This window comes from Dipodomys ordii, unplaced genomic scaffold, assembly GCF_000151885.1.
Source record: "Dipodomys ordii isolate 6190 unplaced genomic scaffold, Dord_2.0 Scaffold113, whole genome shotgun sequence".
Lineage (NCBI taxonomy): Eukaryota > Metazoa > Chordata > Mammalia > Rodentia > Heteromyidae > Dipodomys > Dipodomys ordii.
The window spans coordinates 3,258,362-3,273,094 of record NW_012267329.1 but is presented as its reverse complement, the minus strand read 5'-3'; the positions used below and the strand labels follow the sequence as shown (position 1 = coordinate 3,273,094).

Sequence of the window (14,733 nt, the reverse complement as noted above, 5' to 3'; positions counted from 1 at the left end):
CTGGGGCTCCCTACAGCCTCTTGGCGTTCTTCCTTGGGATGGGGGGGCATTTGTTTGGGGGGTATATGCGAGCCCTGAAAATAGCCTGAATATGGGAACCAACTAGAGAACTGGGAAGTGTTCACAGGCCTAGGCGAGGTAGAAGGCTGGTGACCGACCTGGTGGGCGGGGACTCTGGGGTTGGGCGGGGCGAAGGGCGGGGCTTCCCCGGTCAGGTGACGCGCGTGGCCAGCGCCGTCGGTCCCGGAGCCGCTGAGGCGCGGAGGGATCGTCGGAGCGGACCCGGCCTTAGCGGGTGGTGGAGGCAGTAGTGGGTAGCCTGGCCACGGCCATGGGGAGCTTGAAGGATGAGTTGCTGAAGGCCATCTGGCACGCTTTCACTGCGCTCGACCTCGACCGCAGCGGCAAGGTCTCCAAGTCTCAGCTCAAGGTGGGCGTCCTGCGACCCGGCCCCTCACGGCCCTCCGGGGCGCGCTCTCTCCCAGGTGGAAGCCGGAGCGGCCGCGGTGGCGGCTGCGGGGCGGGGCGGGGCGGGGCGGGCGGGAATGCGGCCCGGCGGCCTGCTGGCAGGGCAGGGGCCGGGATTCCGAGCGTCCTGCTTCCTTCTGGCCTCGGGGCTGCGCGCGCACGGGCGTGCCAGCCCCCTCGGGGCTTCGGTGAACCCCAAGAGGTTGGGCGTTTGTAAGGGGCGAGGCTGCTTCCCTGTGGGCGCCGGGGCCCTACAAAGTTTGGGACTCAGAGGGCCGTGGGTAGCCGCCTTACACCACCGTCCCTGGGTTTCCCCCCTTACTCCGGGGGACCGGGGAGGGGTCGTCTCTGCAGCCCGCACACCCAACCCGGGGGCCCAGTGCACCCGGGTCACGGTTGAGAAAAGAGAGATTCCCTCCCCGCCCCACCCTCGAGTCCGGCCCCCCAACCTGTTCCTCCTTTGGGAGGCTTGGGCGGTGAGGGGGCTTTCCGATTTCTGAAGACCTCTGCGCCTTGGGTGGGTTCTAAGGTCTGGAACTAGTGGAGGGCGTGTGCTGTGTCCTCCCTCTCCCCCCACCCCCAAACAAGGAACACTGATGATCTGGCAGAGACCTTCCCTGCAAAGGCAGACACCCTTTCACTAAGTCAGAGTGAGGGGTACTTGTAAGCTGAAGGGCCTCAAGGAAGGGAAGTGGCGCTCAGCCAGGAGAAATTGGCAGCTTCATGAAAGTATAAAATATAGAAACGGACAAGAAGAGCCATTCACAGGCATTTTCAAATACACACATTTTGGATCTGAATGACCAGTTTTCTTAACCTCTCCTGGGAATACATTTCTGAAGATTGGGTTTGCCTTGGAATGTTTTGTGCAGTAGTAATCAGGAAGTTTTTTTTTTTTTTTTTGAGTAGCAGCTTTTCTGCCATTAGAACTTGACACTTTTTGCTTGCCTCTTGTTTTTCTCATTTATACAATCATAGTTTAGAAGAACCCATGGAAATCATCCACATCTTGTTTATTTTACTTAAAAAATTGACTTTTGGCATACAGTTCTATGAGCTTTGCCATATGTAGAATTGTATAACTACTGTGACAAAGAGGGTTTCATCATTTCCCTCACTCCACGCTCCCTCATGAGGAGGCCCATTCCCGTCCCCAACAGCTGGCTTAATATTTACTGTTATTAGCTGGGCTAGTATTTCTACAAGTATATTATGTGATCGTACAGCAGTAACTTTAAATTGGGCTTATTTTGCTTAGCATAATGCCTTGGAGATTCATCCAGCTTGCTTGTACAGTCATTCTTTTTATTGCCGAGTAATATTTCATTTTATGGCTGTCATAGTTTATCGTTTCATTCTTGAAGCTTTGTATTTTTCTCAGTTTTTGGTGATTATGAATAGGCCTGTATTTTATTTAATTAATTTTTGGTCTAAGATCAGGACTCAGACTCAGTAACTGAGCTTTCATTCTTTGGCTAGCACACTACCATCTGAGCCACGCCTCCAGTTTCCAACTCCTACATTTTGTTTTCACTTTTTTTTTTTTTTTTGGTATGCTTGTAATGGGGCTTGAATTCAGGGCCTCAAGCTCTTGCTTAGCTTTTTAGCTTTTTTTGCTGGAAAGCAGGCTAACTCATGAGAATCAGATGATATCCCTCAAGTGATGCTGGAATCCACATGAGATCAGTGCCAATATCCGGAGTATAATATTGTATTTTGTAAAATGTATCATCACTAGGGGGAACTGGGTAAAGTGCTCTGGGATCTCAGCTGTTCTTAGCTTTTTTGTTTTAGCAAGTGCTCTACCACTTGAACCACACCTCTAACTTCCGCCTTTTTGCTGGTTAATTGGAGATGAGAGTCTTTCAGATTTGTCTGGCTGGATGTTCAACTGGGATCCTCAGATCTCAGCCTTTTAAATAGCTAGGATTTTCAGTGTGAGCCACCAGCACCCAGCTTTTCGCTATTTTCATTTTTACTATACTATACTATTACTATATTTAAAGTGGTTTTCTTGTAGATAGTATGTAACTGGGTCTTGTTCATAGTATATAACTGGGTCTTGTTCATTCTAACAACCTATCTTTTAATTGGTTTATGTAGATAATTTACATTTAATGTAATTATTGTTATGATTGGATGTAGTTTCTACATTAGTAGAATGTATAATTATTTCTATTATTTGGTTTCTGTTTTCTGTTTCTTTTGTCCTTCCTTATATTATTTTAATATATTTTATTGTTTTAATACTGAGTTTTGACCACATTTCTTTGTGTAGTTTTCCCACTCCCATCCCTATCTTTAAATTACATAGTTCTGTTTTTACATACTGTACATTGAATATAATGACTTTTTTTATTGTAAAGATACTATACAGAGGGTTACAGTTACATGAGTGAGGTAATGAGTACACTTCCTCTTGAACAGAATATAATGACTTTTTTTGTTGGTCATGGGGCTTGAACTCTGGGCTTGGGTGCTGTCCTTGCACACTTCAGCTCAAGGCAAGCGCTCTGCCTCTTGAGCCACAGTGCCACTTCCAGTTTTCTAGTGGTTTTTATTGGAGATAAGAGTCTCACGGACTTTCCTGCTCAGGCAAGCTTTGAACCTTGATTTTCAGATCTCAGCCTCCTGAGTAGCTAGGATTACAGGCATGAGCCACCAGCCCCCGGCTTATAATGACTGTTCATCTTTCCTCTCTCCATTCATGTGTCCTCCCCACTGCCCAAACATGCTTCTGCTTCCTTGTGTTCATTTTGCTGAACAGTTCATTAGTTGCTCACCATTGGGATTCTTCCTTATACCATCCTTTAGGCAGTTTGTGTGTATGTGCATAACATTCTGTTTATGTTATTGTGTATATTTGTATTTTATTTTATTTTTTGTCATGAGGCTTGACTTCAGCACCTGGGCACTCTTCCTGAATTTCTTTTGCTCAAGGTTAGCACTCTATCACTTGAGCCACAGCTCTACTTCTAGCTTTTGGTGATCAGTTGGAGATAGGAGTCTCATGGACATTCTGCCTGTGCAGGCTTCAAAGTTCAGTCCTTAGATCTCAGCCCCTCAGTGGCTAGGATTACGGGTGTGAGCCATTAGCTCCCGGCATATGTTTGTATTTTACTGATCTAGCTTCTACATATGAGAGAAAATGTCCCGATTTGTCTCTCAGAGCCTGACTTACTTCACTTAACATGAGCTCTTTTAGGTCCATCCATTTCTCTGCAAATGACATTATTATTATTATTATGCTATTCCTGGGCCTGAAGTTTTGTGCCTGGGTGTTGACCTTTTGTGCTCAATGCTAGTGCTCTTACCACTTGAGCCACAGCTCCATTTCTGGTTTTTTGTGTGGTTAGTTGGAGATAAGAGTCTCACAGACTTTCCTTCCTGGGGCTTGCTTTGAATCACAATCCTCATATCTCAGCATCCTCAGTATCTAAGATTACAGATTGGAGCCTCGTGCAATCCAGCTATTTTTTTAATTTTTTTTTTTTTTTTGTGAAGAGGGTTTTTTTTTTTGAACAGTGTTAGAAACAGTTTTAATGTAAGTCAAACATACTTGTACTTTTGAACAAACACCATTTGTGAGCTTTAATAATTAAGAAAAAGACATCTACTACTACCTAGTGGGTATGCACTTAAGTCCAACATTTCCCACATCTCATGCAATGGAACCTCATCTAAATGCTTTTTATTACTTTTAAATATAATTTTATTATTATTAAAATGTTCAGAAGGGGGTACTCTTATGAATCAGTATATATTTGGACAGTATCAACCCTTCCTTCCTTTTCCCCCAGTTTCCCTCTGCCGTCCCTGCCCACAAATTGTGTAGTTCATTTTCCACCTAGTATCTACTGAGTACCATGACTGCATTTATTCATCTTTCCTCTGTTTTACTGTTATTATTAGGAGTTATACAAAGAGGTTACAGTTCCGTAAGTCTCAGGTAATTGGTACAATTCTTCTTAGACAATGTCATCTCTTCCTTTTTGTTTCCCTTTATTTCTCCCTACCCATCCCTGCCCACAAGTTGCATAGTTCATTTTTATGTTGTTTTTTAAGGAATCTCTAAACTTGCCTTGCAAAGAGGTTGTGCTAGTTTACATTCCCACCAACAGAATAATAAGGTTCCTTTTCTCCATCCTGCCATCTGTGCCAACATTTGTTATTGTTTATATATTTATATTTATATCTATATCTATATTTTTTTGGTCAGTCTTGGGGCCTGGGCACTGTCCTTCAGCTCTTCAGCTCCAGGCCAATGCTCTACCACTTAAACCACAATACTACTTCCGGCTTTTTCTGCGTTTGTAGTGCTAAGGAATGGAACCCAGGGCCTGATACATGCAAAACAAGCACTCTAACACTGAGCCACCTTCCCGGCCCTGTTTATATTCTTTTTTTGTTTTCCTGTTTATATTCTTGATGATGACCAATCTTACTGGGGTGAGATGGAATCTCAGTGCTATTTTAATTCACATTTCCTTTATAGCCTAGGGATGTTGAGCATTTGTTCCTGTGTTTATTGGGCATTCTTACTTCTGAGAAGTCTCTGTTTAGCTTCTTTGCCCTTTTATTCATTGGGTCATTGATTTTTGGAGGGTTTAGTTTCTTGAGTTTCTTGTATATTCTGGATATTAGGTCCTTGTCCCATCCTGTTTTTTTTTTAATAATTTTTTTATTGAGATTAAGTGATTACATAAATTTCACAGTATTGTGACATAGTGATAGGTAAAGTCACAAACACATTTTAACCTTCACAAAGCAAATTGTCATTATCATGGTCTATATATAAAATTTGTGGGGCTGGGAAGGTGGCTCAGTGGTAGAGCGTTTGCCTTGCATGCATGAGGCCCTGGGTTCGATTCGTCAGCACCACATAAGCAAAAAGAAAAAAGCCGGAAGTGGCGCTGTGGCTCAAGTGGTAGAGCGTTAGCTTTGAGCTGAAGAGCTGAGGGACAGCGCCCAGGCCCAGAGTTCAGGCCCCATGACCGGACCCCAAAAAAAAAAAATTTGTGAATTCTATGAGCTTTGACAATGCAACTATATTTTCCACATTGGGTGATATGTATATTTCTTTCCTTTGGCTTAGTGTAAGCTGTTCCCTCCCTTCCCTCTCATTCCCTCCCTCGGCATCGCTGCTCTTCAGTTACTTAATTCATTTTCATCAATGTCCAGTGTGGCTGATGGGCCCCTATGTGGTATATTTTTCCCTGTTTCCCTCAGATTCTGTGCCCTCCGCCTAGCTTCTCCTGGGGGATTCTTGAGAGCAGGTTTGTCATGAAGTATAAAAATCTCAGTTCAAAGCCAGGGCCCAGTGGTTCACACCTGTAATCCTAGTAACTCAGGAGGCTGAGATCTGAGGATTGCATTTCAAAGCCAGCCTGGGCAGGAAAAGACCGTGAGACTCTTATCTCCATTAAACCACCAGAAAATCAGAAGTGGTTCTGTGGTTCAAGTGGTAGAGTGCTTGCCTTGAGCTGAAGAGCTGAGGGACAGCGCCCAAGCCCAGAGTTCAAGTCCTATGACTGACCAAAAAAATCTCAGTTCATAACTTTCAACCACAGATGCTGTTAGTATTTCTGTACAATTTTATTTTATCTCTGCCATCTGTGCGTAATATGTGTGCTTGAGAAATTCTGGGCTGGGGCTGGGAAGGTGGCTCAGTGGTAGAATGCTTGCCTCGCATGCAGGAAGTCCTGGGTTCGATTCCTCAGTACCACATAAACAGAAAAAGCCTGAAGTGGTGCTGTGCTCAAGTGGTAGAGTGCTAGCCTTGAGCTGAAGAGCTGAGGGACAGCGCCCAGGCCGAGTTCAAGCCCCACGATGGACCAAAAAAAAAAAAAAAAGAAAAGAAATTCTGGAACTGGGCTTCGGTGGTTCATTTCTGTAATCCTAGCTACTCAGGAGGCTGAGATCTGAGAGCGCTAGCCTTGAGCTGAAGAGCTGAGGGACAGCGCCCAGGCCCAGAGTTCAAGCCCCACGATTGACCAAAAACAAACAAGAAATTCTGGAGCTGGGCTTCGGTGGCTCATTCCTGTAATCCTAGCTACTCAAGAGGCTGAGTTCTGAGAATCACAGTTCAGCCAGTCTGGCAGGAAAGTCTGTGAAACTCTTATCTCCAGTAAACCACCATAAAACCAGAAGTAGCACTGTGGCTCAAGTAGTAGAGTGCTTGCCTTGAGCTGAAGAACTGAGAGACAATGCCCAGGCCCAGAATTCAAGCCCCACGACAGACAAAAAAAAAAAAAAAAAGAAGAAATTCTGGGATTAATTCAGTTACATTCATCTTGCCAGTGTTTGTAGGACTGAAAATATTTAAAATTTTTTGTTTAAATTTCTTCTTTTTGGTGTTTGAAGATTTTCATTGTCTAGGTGAGAATTTGGCCTTCATTTGTTAATTATTTTGTTCAATAACTTATTGCATTTTTAGTGTGTATAATGTGCCTTGCTAATTTAAGAAAAAGCTTACTTTTTTTTAGGCTATAGGGCTATTCTAAAATATATTTCGCATTAAAAATTACTTTTGTAACTTTTGATATGGAGAATGAATACAGTCACTAAATGTTTAGTTGACACTTCATGTGTTGGACATTGCCCAGTGCTGTGTAATATGGTAGTGAAACATGAGAAACAGAAATACTAGCTGGTCACTAGTGGCTTATTTCTGTAATCCTAGCTACTCAGGAAGATGAGATTTGAGATCATGGTTTGAAGCCACCTGGGAAGGAATGTCTTTGAGACTCATCTCCAGTTAACTACCAGAAAACTGAAAGTGGCTCTGTGGCTCAAAGTGGGAGAGTGCTAGCCTTGAGCAAAAGAGCCCAGGGAGTGGGCTGGGAAGGTGGCTCAGTGGTAGAGCGCTTGCCTTGCATGCATGAGGCCCTGGGTTTGATTCCTCAGCACCACATAAGCAGAAAGAAAAAAGCTGGAAGTGGCGCTGTGGCTCAAGTGGTAGAGAGCTAGCCTTGAGCTGAAGAGCTGAGGGACAGCGCCCAGGCCCAGAGTTCAGGCCCCACGATCGGAACCAAAAAAAAAAAAAAAAAAGATACCTATGATTTTCATGTAATTGTAACCCCTCTGTACAGTATGTTCACAAAAAAATAAAATAAAAAAAAAAGAATTTTTTTGGATTTAATTTGAACTTTATTTTTCTTGTTCTTCCCTGTCATCTAATTGCTTCACGTTTAGTAGAACTGTGCATACAAATTTTAATGTATTTTTATTTGTTAGAGATACAAAATATATTTTCGAGTTATAATATTACAGTACCACATATGAAAACCTGTTTAGTTTTATAATCTACCAATCAGTAAAGCAGCAATAATAATGCTGTACCTGATGACCACTGATTTTTATACAACAACTATTCGCAGACTGGAAAATTCTGAGACTACTTTATAAAGGTTAAAAACAAGACATTTAAAACTATGCTAAAAAAATCCCTACTTGGTTAAAAGAAGTGTATATTTGCTGGGCGTCAGTGGCTCATGCTTTTAATCCCAGCTACACAGGAAGCTGAGATTTAAGGATCGTGGTTTGAAGCCAGCCCAGGCAGAAAACACATTTTTAATTAATAAAATAAAAAATAGAGAATACAGATTGTAAAAACTACCTGTAACTTATAAAGAAACAGATGTCCATTAGAAACATTAGTCACAATGTTAAAACAACTAGGTTACTTAAGGTCACTTAATTTTTTTTTTACAGCACTTCTCAAATAAAGAAGGGGAACTACTTCTGCCTTCCTCTCTTTACCATACTTTTTCTTTTCCTCCTTCCCTCCCTCTTCCTCCGCTCCCCTCCCTCCCTTTTTTCTTTTCCTTTCCTTTCTTTTTCTTTTCTCTGTGGAACTTTAACTCAGGACCTGGGTGCTGTCTGAGATATTTTACTCAAGGCTAGTGCTCTGCCACTTTGAGCCACATCTTCACTGCCAGTTTTTAGGTGGTTAATTAGACATATGAGCCTCATGGACCTTCCTGCCCAGGCTGGCTTCAAACTACAGTCCTCAGATTTCAGCTTCCTAAGTAGATAAGATTACAGGCTTGAGCTATACTCTTCACATCTTCCTCCCAAATTCTGTGTGATCTCTTTTAGCTTTTCTTGGCAATGTGAGTCTTCTCTGCAGAGGACCTTCGTGTCTTTGGTTCTAATGGAGACATTTGTGCCTTATTCCTAAATTGCATCTGTATTGTCCTTTACTCTGTACTTTCACCCAGTTCACCCTCATGGAATCCATCAGCATTATTAGTTTAATTTGCCATTGGATTGTTAGAAGTCAACTTATTATTTTGTTGTCATACTGATTTCATGTTACTCTGTTTTGTGGACTGGAAAATACAAATGGACAATAAACTAAGTTAAGCTTTTTTTTTTTTTGAAACTAGTGTAGGAATCTCTTATTAGCTGATATAGCAGAAGGTTAATGTCAGGAAACATAATTCTCTACTTGCTTTTAAATTTGTATTTATAAATATTCCTTTTCTAGAACAAACTGCAGAGATTGTATTACTTATATTGGTTGCAGTTTTATTATACTTTCTATAACTGATAGATTAACAGAGATTGTATTACTTATTTTGGTTGCAGTTTTATTATACTTTCTATAACTGATTAAAAACTAGAGACTATTGAAAATTTTCTTTTTTTTTAAATTTTATTTTATTTGTGAACATACTTTACAGAGGGGTTACAATTACATGGACAGGATAATGCGTACATTTTTTACCAAGCATTGCAGCCTCCTCCTTTGTTTACCCTTCACATCCCTTCCCAGCCTCCCCCCTTCCCCCACAATCCCAATCCTTCTCCTTCCCCCCCCATATTGAAAATTTTCTTTATAAAAGAATGGTTTTTATAGGTGGTGGAATAAATATTAGAATATGTGTATATATATCTATATCTATCTATCTATGTGTGTGTGTGTGTGTGTGTGTGTGCGCGCGCATGTGTATGTATGTGTGTATGTGTATGTGTATATGTTTATCCAAGTCCTGGGGATTAAACTCTGGTCCTGGACACTGTCCCTGAGCTCCTGTTGCTCAAGGCTAGCACTCTGCCAATTGAGCCATAGCACCACTTTCAGCTTTTTCTGTGATTAATTGGAGATTTGAGTCTCATGAACTTTTCGTGCCTGGGCTGGCTTTAAACTGCGATTCTCAGATGTTAGCCTCCTGAGTAGCATGAGCCGCTGGTGTTTGGCTCTATAATTTGTTTGTTTGTTTATTTACTTATTTTTGTCATTCGTGGGGCTTGATATCTGGGCCTGGGCATTGTCCCTGAGCTCTTCAGCCTCCAGAGTAGTTAGGATTACAAGCGTGAGCCACCGGCCCCCAGTTTGTTTTTTTACAAAGTTTTTTCTGGTTTGTTTTTTATATTTGTGCTTTTTTGTCTATAGTTATAGACTATTTGTTTTGTCTATAGTTATAGACTATTTGTTATAGTTTTATTTGTTTGGGTTTTAACTGTTTTCTTTTCTTTTTGGGTACTGGGGATTGAACCCAGGATGTTAACACTTGATAGGCAAGTACTTTGCCACTGAGCTACATCCGAGCCCTGTTATTATAGTTTTAAATGAGAGAGATTTGTGAGTGGATTTCATAAGAGATTTATAGATGTGCCATCCAAAACAGACATTAATACTTTTAATTTTCAGAAGTAATAATGGAAATAGGGCATTTTTGGAAGTAGAGACAATAATTACTTTTTCTTTTGCTATGTAAAAATTATCTTTTGTATTATTTGTCATCTCATTGGTCTTGCTGAAAGACAGTAAATATTGTTACTTATAAAATGTAATTCTGAGAAGATATAAAAAGGTTATTTAAATAACTGTATACTGGAAAGGAACGATTTGAATTCTTCATTTATACAGATAGCTTAGAGCAACTATATACTTAAAAGGAACTATATATTATTAATATACATGTGTGGAATAATGTTCATAGGAAAAGGACATTCAAGAGGGCATTTTTTTTTTTTTTTTGAGTCTGGTCGTGGGGCCTGAACTCCGGGCCTGGGTGCTGTCCCTCAGCTCTTCAGCTCAAGGCTAGTGCTCTACCACTTGAGCCACAGCGCCACTTCTGGCTTTTTTTCTTTTTTGCTTTTTGTGCTGAGGAATCGAACCCAGGGCCTCATGCAGGCAAGGTAAGCGCTCTACCACTGAGCCACCTTCCCAGCCCAATAAGAGGGCAATTCAAAACACTTAGCTTACACTGGTTTCTAGCCATGAGAAAGTTACCATTATTTCTAGTTTCTTACATTCCTTCCAGAGATCACAGTGTACCTTAAAAATTACTACTCTTACTATTTTAGAAATTGTTTTCTTCTTAAATATAGCAAACCTTAGTGATATTGTTGTAATATCTATTTTAAGTTTACTTTGCAATTATGGTTGCAATGTGAATTACATGTCAGTGCTGGGAATTTTTTCAAATAAGCTTTTTGGCTTTGTATTTTTATCCTGTTTTAGAAACAGCTTTAATTTTTTTTTTAATTGTACCTTTCTGAAGTAGAAGAGCTTACAACTCTAGTGAGGATCAAATTGAACCCAAATTTTAGAAGGACAATGTAGGTAGTTGAGTCTATTTTCTCAATACTAAATTTTCAAGAAGATGTTTCTGACTCTTTACTTTGTAATTGGTTTGCATATCTTGTGAAAATATCTTATATTCAGTTCCCATGTAGACATTAAACCTCAAAAGTGTTAACTTTGATAGCTACAAAAGTAATTGAGCTGGGCCAGTCATCAACTGAAAATATAAAGGAAGCAATTTGCTGTAAAAGGCTTCTATTGTGTGAAACACAATATACAAAGATGTAGTTAATTCTTATAAACTTGGTATGTAAAATATTCTATTCCTAATCTCTGGTGTTATCTTTCTGTTAACCCCTGTGGTAAAAGGTATTTCTGTTGAGGAACAAAAAAGTCTAACTTAAAAAAATAGAATTAGCCGTGTGCTGGGGTCTCACGCCTATAATCCTAGCTATTCAGGAGGATGAGATCTGAGGATCACTGTTCAAAGCCAGCCTGGGCAGGAAAGTCTGTGTGGTACTGTGCCTTGAGCTGAAGAGCTGAGGGACAGCTTCCAAGCCGAGTTCAAGCCCCATGGAGGGGAGGGTATGAGACCCCTAGTTTAAATCCCAGAACAACAAACAAGCAATCAAACCAACATGAAAAGACTGGCAGATGGGTTAAGTAGTAGAGTGCAGGCCTAGCAAGCATGAGGTCTTGAGTTCAATCCTAGTACCACCAAAACAAAGACATGCAAAGCCTTTGCTTTTTTTTTTGTCGGTGGTGGGGCTTGAACTCTGGGCTTGGGCGATGTCCTTGAGCTCTTCAGCTCAAGGCAAGTGCTCTCTACTGCTTGAGCCACAGCGCCACTTCCGGTCTTCTAGTGATCTCATGGACTTTCCTGCCTGGGCTGGCTTTGAACCTCGATCCTCAGATCTCAGCCTCCTGAGTAGCTAGGATTATAGGTGTGAGCCACTGCTGCCTGGGAGCCTTTGCATTAAAAAAAAAATTATTATAACTAGATAGTAAGGACAGATCTTTAAATAATGAGAATATCAGACTTCTGTTTTGGATGATACTGTAATTTAAACTCAGGGCCTCAAGCTTGGTAGGCAAGAATGCCCTACTTGAGCCACATATCCACCACTCCAAAGAGGTCTCGTCTCTGACTTCTGGTCCCCTGACTTCTCTTCCTCTTATAACCCTACTAACCATTCTCCAGTACTGTTGAGGTCTGTCTTCTCTCCTTTTTTCAAGACATCAACAGCTTTCATATATGCATGTAAAGTACTTTGCCACATTCACCCTTATTCACCCCATCTGACCAACAGGGCCTGTTTTGCCTTAAAAAGTCTTACTTTTAGTAAGAGATACTTAATTTTTTTTAAATGTTGGCCCTTAATAGCTTGCACATTTCTGATCTTGGGCTTCCACCTCATTACCTTCCTGACCTCCACTTCCAGTTTCCTTTGTATTTTTCCCCAGTCTCAGGGTTACATAGGAATGAAGCTAGAGACAGAAGAAGCTCTGGATGGACCTTGGTAAATTTGCCCTCACTCAGTAGATATTTCTCATTTCTGCTCAGGTGAAGGTTCTAGAAACTTTATTTAGTCAGTGAATTAACAGATCATTAGAACAACTAAGTACTCTGACCTGCTTTCTCAGCTGGTTTTTTTTTTGTTGTTGTTCCTGTTTCTTTCCTACAGTGGAAGTAAAGTAGATCTGTGCCTCAGTGGCCTATATTGTTCCAAGGCTGCATTTCATAAAACAGTTTTTTTTCTCTTTTCTCTTTTACTTTTTTCTTTCATTTTCCTTCTTTCCCTTTTTTCCTTTTCCCTTCTTCTTCTCCTTTTCTATCTCCTCCTCACATCTCCAATATAAAATTGAATTACTTATTTTCTCTCTTCTATTGTAGATTCCCCCTTTCACATACCTTTTTTTTCTCTTTTTTGGTTCTTGGACTTGAACTCAGGACTTCACAATCATATTTGTGCCATATTTCAGCGTGTGTATGTGTGTGTGTGTGTGTAATTGAAGGAGGTTGTGCTAGATTGGAAGATGTTGCCCAAGAGAGGCTTCCTTAGATTATAGGTGTGTGCTACTGATGTCAGGCTGTGGTATCTTTTTTTTTTTTTGGTCGGTTGTGGGGCCTGGGTGCTGTCCCTCAGCTCTTCAGCTCAAGCCACAGCGCCACTTTTGGCTTTTTCTACTTATGTGGTGCTGAGCAATTGAACCCAGGGCCTCATGCATGCAAGGTAAATACTCTACCACTGAGCCATCTTCCCAGCCCCTGTGATATGTTTTTAAAAGAGAAATTAAAAAAAAAATTATGAGCCAGGTGCCAGTGGCTACAGACCTGTATCCTAACTACTCAGAAGGCTGAGATTTAAGGGTCACAGTTCAAAGCCAGCTTGGGCAGGAACGTGTATGAGAATCTTATCTTCAATTAACCACCAGAAAACTGGAAAAAGAGGTATGACTAAAGTGGTAGCATGCTAACATTGAGCAAAAAAGCTCAGTATAGCACCGAGGCCCTGAGTTCAAGCCCCAAGACCAGTACACCTCCCCCTTCACCCCCCCTCCCCCAAATTGTGTGATCAAATTCATCAATGTTTCCTGAAGTTGATAAATTTCCCAAAATAACTTTTTAAAAGTGACTCAATTAGAATATAATCAAATGGTATTCATGTAGTTGAGCTGTATCTGTTCCATGGATAGCATCACAACAGATGCTTTTGAGTTAGATCTTGCCTTCATCTGTCTGTACACATTTTACTCCTATGAAATTTTCCCTTAGCTCCATGCTAGTCACTGTGAAAGAAGAAGGAAAATAGTAGATAGTGTCCCCCTTCACTGGGCTGCAGTTAGGTATTTGAAATCCTATAAGCATGTGAAATAGAATACAATTAAATCCTAAATAGGGCTGGGTGCCTGTGTGGCTCACGCCTGTAATCCTAGCTACTTAGTAGGTTGGGATCTGAGGATCACGATTTGAAGCTAGCCCAAGCAGGAAAGTCCATAAGACTTTTATTTCCAATTAACCAGTTAACCAATTAACTGGAAGTGGAGCTGTGGCTGAAGTGGTAGAGAGCTAGCCAGGTCCTGAGTTCAAGCCCCAGGACTGGGGGGATTGGGGAGGGATGGAATGCTAAATCAATGTTGGTGAAAGCTTTCTTGAGTTTCTGAAGAATTACTCTAGCCAGGCACAGGTGGCTTCTGCCTGTAAATCTAGCTACACAGGAGGCTGAGATCTAAGGATCTTGTTTGAATCTGCCCTGGCAGAAGAATTCATGAGACCTTTATCTCCAATTATTTACAAAAAGCCTGAAGTAGAAGTATGGCTCAAGTGATGAGTGCCAGCCTTAAGTGCAAAAAGCCAAGCAAATTCAACCTCAACCTCTAGTATTCTTTATCTCCCCCTCCTCCTCATCCCTCCCCCTCAAAAAAAAATGACCTCGTCCTGAAGGATGTGATTAGGTAAAAGGGAACTGTTTCTACTACTAGTCATCACCATGGGACAGACAGACAGGAGACTGTAGTGTTATAATTACTTTGTGACTTAAGTCAAATCCCAGACCCTTATCTTTTTATCCATGAAGTAAGGAGGTAGAAATACTGTAGGGTATTTTAGAAGATGGTTGGGCACTGGTGGCTCACGCCTGTAATCCTAGCTACTCAGGAGGCTGAGATCTGAGGATCACAGTTCAAAGCCAGCCCGGGCAGGAAAGTCCGTGAAACTCTTATCTCCA

The 14,733-nt window shown here is 41.4% G+C and overlaps 1 protein-coding gene across 1 annotated transcript in view; it reads left to right on the top strand.

Annotated features, from left to right (window-relative positions):
• Window positions 1-242: 242 nt before the first annotated feature.
• The window catches only part of Swap70 (SWAP switching B-cell complex 70kDa subunit), a 74,746-nt gene continuing 60,255 nt past the window's right edge, over window positions 243-14,733 (top strand). The window contains exon 1 of the mRNA XM_013028676.1: window positions 243-430. Within this exon, the coding sequence (XP_012884130.1) occupies window positions 332-430 (99 nt within the window). The 5' untranslated portion in view covers window positions 243-331. The remainder of the gene's footprint in view (window positions 431-14,733) is intronic.